Source organism: Anneissia japonica, unplaced genomic scaffold, assembly GCF_011630105.1.
Source record: "Anneissia japonica isolate Jap-2015-1 unplaced genomic scaffold, ASM1163010v1 scaffold9291_len582782_cov165, whole genome shotgun sequence".
NCBI classification, from domain to species: Eukaryota; Metazoa; Echinodermata; class Crinoidea; order Comatulida; family Comatulidae; genus Anneissia; species Anneissia japonica.
The window spans coordinates 164,226-172,154 of NW_022710618.1; the positions used below are offsets into that span (position 1 = coordinate 164,226).

Below are 7,929 nucleotides of genomic sequence, written 5' to 3' on the forward strand. Positions count from 1 at the left end.
TATATGCTTGATAAGTATAACATCATGTTTCTATTCAAGCACTGTTATATAATTGAACTGTATTGTGTTTAAAGTGCTGTGCAGCAAACTTAATTGAATATTATATTTCCAGGCTGTGACCAATAAAATAACTTAAACTTAGCTCCACTGTGTGCGAGCGTTTCAGTCAATTGTATGCAAGTGCTCTGTGTTATATGATCATAACATCATGTTCCTATTCGAGCACTGTTGTTGTTCTACGTTGCTACGCAGCAAACTTATTTTTAATAGACACTTAAATATCACTCTTCTAAAATTTAATGAGAATTTTTCTTCCATGACAGAAGCATTCAGCAAAACATGAAGATGTGTTACAGCTCGACTCGAACCCTCTCCACTGGGACGTGGAACGTGTGACAGAGTTCATTAAGGAGACTGACTGCGCTCCGCTTTCTCGCCTTTTTAAGGATCAGGTAAGACTCTAATATATTTTTCTCTTTGGTTGTTAACAGCTTGGAATCACAGCTGGTAATCATCAAAATTAATCCAAATTAGATTTGAATGTTGGCTGTTAATACATTGCTCAAGGACTTCCACTAAGACTTTTAGTATACGAGACTAAAGCCTGCCGCTCATTGTCGTCGGCTGAACTGATTCTATAAAGCGATGCAACGGATCGTTACTAATGACAATCCGTCCAGGCTGCCACCGATAATCGGTGGATGGTGTCGAGTCATCTACTTCTCGCGGGGAGCAGGGTTTGATTCGTCAGCCGACAGTTGTCCGTTCCGTTGCCAAAAAAGAACGGAGGCAAATCAATTTTATATGAATTAGATGGCATCGACAGCTGAGCTTTGGAATAAAAAAGATCAGTGGTTTAGACAAGTATAATAATTTTTCCATCCTGAGTTGTAAATTGGTGGAAGAGAATAACCATAACTTCTAAAAGTGTATTGTTTTGGTCTTTTGCAGGAAATCGATGGACAAGCTCTACTACTCCTGACACTACCTACGGTTCAGGAATGCATGGAGCTGAAGTTAGGCCCAGCAATTAAACTTTGTCACCATATAGAAAGAGTCAAAATTGCCTTCTATGAGTATTTTGCATGATAGCGACATTGTATTGTAAATTTAATATTTCTGATAGATGTCAATCATTCTTCAGTTGAAAGTGAACGACAACACAAACATTGCTAAAAACACAGGATAAAATATTCCGCTTGCTAGATGAGAACAATTTTTACATGATTTTCAAGGATGAGGTCAAACAGAAGGTCACGGTTAACACAATTAACAGCTTCTGTCAAAATAATATTAGGGGAATGTACTATGGTTAATTGACTCGTTAACTATTAAAGTACCATATATATATACTCGTGTTTAAGACAAGGTTTGATATAGCAGATTATGATTGAAAAACAGGGGATCATCTTTCTACGCGCGACATACAATTTTTAGACTTTTAGGGAGTCTAAAATGAGGGAGTTTTTATTTTTAAATCATACTCATCGTATGTGCAGATTGTCCGAAACAGGCAAATTTACTACTGCAGTGTCTCACTATTGAGAGCCAGAAAAATGAATTCCACAAAAGATATTTGTTGTTTCATTTGTTTTAACTAATGCTTTTAAATACTGATACTATGAAATGCATGAATTTTTTCAAGCCTTGACCTTGCCGATTTGGAGGCTAAGTGCAGGCTTGATCCCAGTATATTGAAAGGAAGAATTCTGACAGTGAAATGTAGGTTCGTCTTATATGCCGACATAAAAAAAATTGTACAAAAATCTTCTCAAACTTGGGGGTTGTCTTATATGCGAGTATATATATGGTATACAGTGTATGAACAGTTGATCAGATTTCATCACTTATTACACAAACAAATATATTGTAGGGTTACAAATAATAGAGTCTGCTATTTGGAGGGAAGAAGGGATCGTACAACAGTATGCTTTTAGAATATTGCATCTGTTGATAGGAGTGGCTGATATGTTATAAGAAATACGAGGCATGTTGTGGCAAAATGGCTAAGTTGTAGCAAAATTTATTAGTATTTTCAGATATCTGAGTATGTAATGAGGGGGTCATTCATTGAACTTAGACATTTCAAGCCTAAGTTGTTGGCAAGTGAAAGTACAGCACTCAAACAAACATGCTTTGTGTAATTGCCTTCCAAAGTTATTTGTGCATACATTGTTTAATAAATTAACTATCAAATAACGTTAAGTAGACAATTTGTTGACCATTTCCAAAACTAATACTTTGGGACATGATTAATAAGACATTAAACTGTTGATCTATATTAAAAAGAAATTTGGATTTTTAGGAAATTTTTTTTAACTCCCATATTTTATAACTCATTTACTCCATACTGGACTGTGCGACAACTTGACCATTTCACCATGACATGCCTTATGTGTGACAACATCCTAGCACAATACTAGACCAGAGAGGACAGTATAGTGATAGAGTAAAACATATTTTGGTGCTTTCCTTTTGATGAATTTACTTTGTTTTTTGTTTTGTACTTTCTATTTATGATTACTGAGCAATAATAAAATTTAAAATTGTAATACAGTAAAAGAAAACTTGAAAATAATATACAGTATGATCAAAATTTCAGTAATCATGATTTTCAGAATGAATTGAAAATAACAATTATTTGTTTGTTATTTGATTTTAAGTTAAAATTTGGGATCAACTGCCCTAAAATTTAATATTAAGATATAGAATTTTGTAATCAAATGCAATATTTCCTTGTATTGTAAAAAAAATAATTCTTGCAGATTACAGATGCCTAAATATTTAATTATCTCGGTGAATTCATCTTAGCTAAAATTTAAGGTAATATTCATCGGTAGTTAAAAACATATTGAATTCTCTAAACTTCATACACCCATATTACACAATGATTGTATCCTTTAGTCCTAGATGTATCATTATATGTAAGGTGCGCTGTACCATTTGTCTGGCCAGAGTTGGGGATGTGAGATACATATTTATAATTATTGCCTGATGTGAAATAGGATGCAACTGTTGATACAAAATCCTGTAGAGAAGAATACATTTTTGTTCATTTTTTTTTTAACATTGATGTTTGTTATTGTTAATAAAAAACTATTTTGAATTAAAGTTGTCTTGTTTTTAATGCTACGTTTTATACAATAGAGTACGCAAGGTTCCTTCCAACAACCTAATTCCATACAGTACAAATTTGCCAATAGAGGCATAAACAACACAGTGATCACTGATACCTGAATGTAAAATTCCTGCTTTGCATATTTTATCTGGGATTGATACATAAATGTGATCAATAAGTGTCTGACTATTTTTAGTAATTCTTGTTGGTTCAGTTATTAGTTGCTCCAGGTGAAAATTTGTAGTTATTTCTTTTAGTTTTAATGTATAACAAGTAGGGTTAGAAGATAATAAGTCGCAGTTTAGATCACCGATAACCATGACCTCCTTATTAGTACACTCAATACTTTCTAAAACTAGTTCAAATTTTTCCAAAAGATTCATTTGTGAGCCAGGGGGTCGATACCAAGATAATATAAGGATTGGTTTACAATTAGGTCTCATAATTTCTAATACAATCATTTCTAAATCATATAATAAAACATCTTTCCTAATGGTATAAGAAAAATTTGAATTACGATTAACATAGATGGCAATACACATTGAGGCCCTTCTTTTAGGTAAAACGATTTATCTTAAATGTTCTTTCTATTTGGGTTGGGACTATTATGTGTTCAATTAACTTAGAAGGCAAAGGAGGACAAGCACAAGTCCTCATTATCAAAAATGCACGTGAAGCGCGCAATTTTTTACTTTTTATTTATTTTTTTTTGAGTTTAGGGCTTAAGCTATACACGTTTTTTGGAAACTGAATATAAGCAACTTCATTATGGCTTTACTTATTACAAACATATTCTTTCGCCATCATTACACATTGAGGCCATTCTTTCAGGTAAAACGACCTATCTTAAATTTTCTTTCTTGAGTTTGGGACTATTATGACGTGTTTAAATAACTTCGAGTTCTAACCCTAAAAGACCGTAATAATTTTTTGTGTTTTTTAATTCTAATTTCGTAAATGACCTAATTTTTGTATTTTAAATGAAATATTATATACCCACTATCGTCTTCTATCGGCGGAAAATCTGGTCGAATTTTGGTCATCGAAAAAAAGTTTGGCCGAATTTGGCGGTGAAGTCTGTCGACTATCTGGCAACCCCGACTTGTGTCAAAGCGCGTGTCAATAATGTAACGACCACCATGTGCGGTATTTTTGTATTGTGGATTAATAATAATATACAACATTTGAAGACTTTGATAACTTGTTTTGATCAGTAGAGGAAATTAATTCAAGAGCGGTTTTAATGTAAGTAGAGGACAGTTGTATTATGGTTTTTAAAAGGCAATATAAGTGAAACCAGGCGAATGAATCCTCGTTGGTTGTCGAGCATGTGGAAATCTCGCACCATCTTGTCTACGGATAGTGGACGACCTGGCCAATGGGTGGTAAATGCTGCCAGGATCTGGCAGACGACTAGGCCTATGCCTAGACAGGTGGCTGGGGATTATGACCGGTTGAGCCGCCGACAAGTTGAGCCGCCGGTCATTTCTATGGAACGCCGAGCGCGTCTCTCAGTGAATGTAGTGCGTTAATTGCGGCGTATTTCAATTAATTTATTCGTTCTTGTTACTGTTGTTTGGGATTTATTTCAGTTTATTTACTCAGTTATTTCAATTTATTTAATACTCGGTTTTTGCACTGATTTATTAAATATTTATTGTTTATAGTCATCTGTCTAATTCAGTTGGTTTGCCAGATAGTAAAAAAAAAAACTCCATACATTCTTATCATTTATTATATATAATGATATATAATAAATATAATTTAATTAAATAATTTAACAAAATAGTACAAATAACGAATAAGTTAATTGAAAAATGCCGCAAACCAAACGTAAAAAATAATCAAGTCAAATATTATATTTAAATGTGTTAGGCCTATGTTATTATACAGTATTTACTATGGTTTTGTAATTTATATACTTTTTATTTTTGTACTATTTGTTAAAATTATACATAATAAATAATTTAATTAAATAATTTAACAAAATAGTACAAATAACGAATAAGTTAATTGATATACGCCGCAAACCAAACGTAAATAAACACATTTTAAATACGGTTTTGCAAGTATACAACTTCATTTATTTTTATAAAAATGTAGTACATAAAATTACATTTTTAATACGATTTTGCAATTATACAACTTCATATATTTTTATAAAAATGTAGTAAATAAAAATATCAAAATTCTAATTTTCAATTATACATCACGAACGGCAATACGAGCAGATCAACGACTGACAAGACTGGGATGAATATGTAGCTGGTATCTGGGGGTTCGTTCACTGATGACATCGGCAAGCCGACTACATTCACTGAGAGACGCACTTGGCGTTCCATAGAAATTACCGGCGGCTCAACTTGTCGGCGGCTCAACCGGTCATATCCCGTGGCTGGCTAGTGAATCTAGCATTTGCTCCTGGGAGTGGGACACCCAGGTCTCTGGGGCGAAAACTAAAGAAATTTGGTGATTTTGATTTTGTTTGAATTTTAATTAGATACTATAGTTATCTGTGTGGGCATCCATCAAGCGAAACTTTTTTTTTATCCTAGCTAGGCCTAGGCCCTAGGCCTAGGTAGCTAGAAACAAAACAAATTGAAATGTCCCAAATTTTTTTAAATTTATTTTTAATAGAAAGACATAACTGAATGAAGTAAATCGGACCAATATTAGTGGAGATATTGCTATTTTAAATATTTTTAATTCCTATTGTTTTTATTATACAACAAGAAGTGTGTCCCTTACAGTATAATTATGTAGCATTTTAGGCCATGTTAAAATAATACTTGTCAATTACTAATGATTATAATTTAGTATTTTAGTATATATATTTATATTAGATTTAATAAATTTTATATAACTTATAGATTCTACGTATAATAAATTATATTGAATCACATAACTCTAGGCCTAATTGCAGGCCTCAGACAACACGGTGGCCAGCGGGGAAAACATTGTTTACCCTGTGTCTAGCCGCCGCAAATGGCGGCTACACACAGGGCAAGGGCGCCCTCTATTCGTACGAGCCGAGCCTAGCTGTGGTGCCGTGATAAGACAATAGAATTTTATGCCATCTATTTAGAATAATATGCACATAAATATTATTTAAAACTTACTTTAGTTTAAAAACTGAAGAAAACAACATGTTAACCAAAAAACTCTAGCTAGCGAAGGTTTCCTTTTATTTTTGAAAATCGACGAAACATTGGTTGTACTAAAAAAACTTCTACTAAATCGATTCGCGCTTAAAAAGCCAATAACTTGATTCAGAAATCATTTCTGGAGCGTTATCTGGAAGTAATTCAGTCAAATTGTTGTATACTTCTGCGAAATACCCAATTAATACATTGGATATCCTATCTCCATCGGGGTACTATTTTCTATCGCGATGTTTGTATTGCCGATCTATAGCACCTGCTAGCGGTTTTGTATCAGAAATCAGTCCTTGTTTGATAATGGTTATATATACAGTAGGCCTAGCTAAATGAAACTCTTTACTATAAAGTGGAACTATACACCTATTTAACGATGACAGTAAAGTCGAACAATATTGTACTTTTTGATGTTCTAATTTCCCAGTACTGTACATCGTTCTCCTTCCACCACTCATTGCGTGTGATATGCAATGCCTAATGCCAGTCTTCAAAAAATGACGTCACACACATTCTGGCACTTCATTGTTTGATGGTGACGTAATGCCATTTACCGTACTGTACCTTTAGCAAAACAAATTAGAAATACGGTACCGTATCTCAAGCCACAGCGTAAATTTTAAAAAAATTTTTTCCTCCGTCTGGACGTTTTTGGTGAAACTATTTGCTAAATAAGAAAACAAAATTTTATTTTAAATTTTATTCTGTCCTCCTCTGATAATCTTAAAAAAAATAAGTATGTGTCTCGCCTCAGGGAGGAGTCGGCCCTAGGCCTACTGTAGGCCTAGAGGCTTACGGCTACAGATTTTGATTTTTTTTGTGAATTGTAATTAATTACCTAGGCCTATTTTTTTAGTATTTGATGGGAATTAGGGAGGCATCCCAACTCCAAACATAAGTTGGAAGAAACCACTTTACTTTTTGAGATTCCTGTTTATTAAAATGAGCTTTCGTAACACTCTGCCCGCCAAACATGGAGATCTCCATGTTTGGTAATATGTCAAACACGGAGATCTCCGTGTTTCAGCTTTTTTTTAAAAGGAATCCGATAGATGGGTTAATTACCGATATGTACTAACAATTTGAACACTGTCAGCCCTCTCACCAGAATTTTTTAAAGAGTGGCAGAATTTCAGAAAATGTCTAAAAATTGTAAAGGTCCCACCATGCTTGAGCTGGCAAGACCCCTGACTATATTCAGTCTGAAACGTTAGTATTTCACTATTTTTTTGTTTACATTAATGTGGAGCGATATTGATTTACTTTCACGAAATTGTGGCAACGACAAGCCAAACCAGTCACTTGTCGCAAAAATTGATTTTGAGTTATTAATACAGGGTTAAAGGGTAAAATAAGAGCTATAAAATGGTAAAAAAAATCATTCAAATCCGACATTTCCTTATGAAGTTACAAGCATTTTAAAAGCATAGAGCTGATTAAAGAACAAATATGAGAAACTTAATCAGCCTTCAAAGTTTATGATTTCAGGCATTTCTCACGCAGAAACTATTATAAAATCATTAAAAAGTGTTGTTTTAACATTGAAATTGGAAAAAATAACAGCACAGCATGATGTATAGATACAGTACTGTACATGAACCTTAGTTTAGTGAAATAAAATAGATTTGCATGTTTTTTCTATTTTCTCTGAAACAC

General features: G+C 33.4%; 1 protein-coding gene across 1 annotated transcript in view; it reads left to right on the forward strand.

The window, feature by feature from the left end:
• LOC117107021 (scm-like with four MBT domains protein 2) overlaps positions 1-3,111 on the forward strand; it is a gene marked incomplete in the record, with an annotated part of 21,345 nt that extends 18,234 nt beyond the window's left edge. The window contains 2 exon segments of the mRNA XM_033248538.1: positions 324-452; positions 952-3,111. Of these exon segments, the coding sequence (XP_033104429.1) occupies positions 324-452; positions 952-1,089 (267 nt within the window).
• Positions 3,112-7,929: the final 4,818 nt, after the last annotated feature.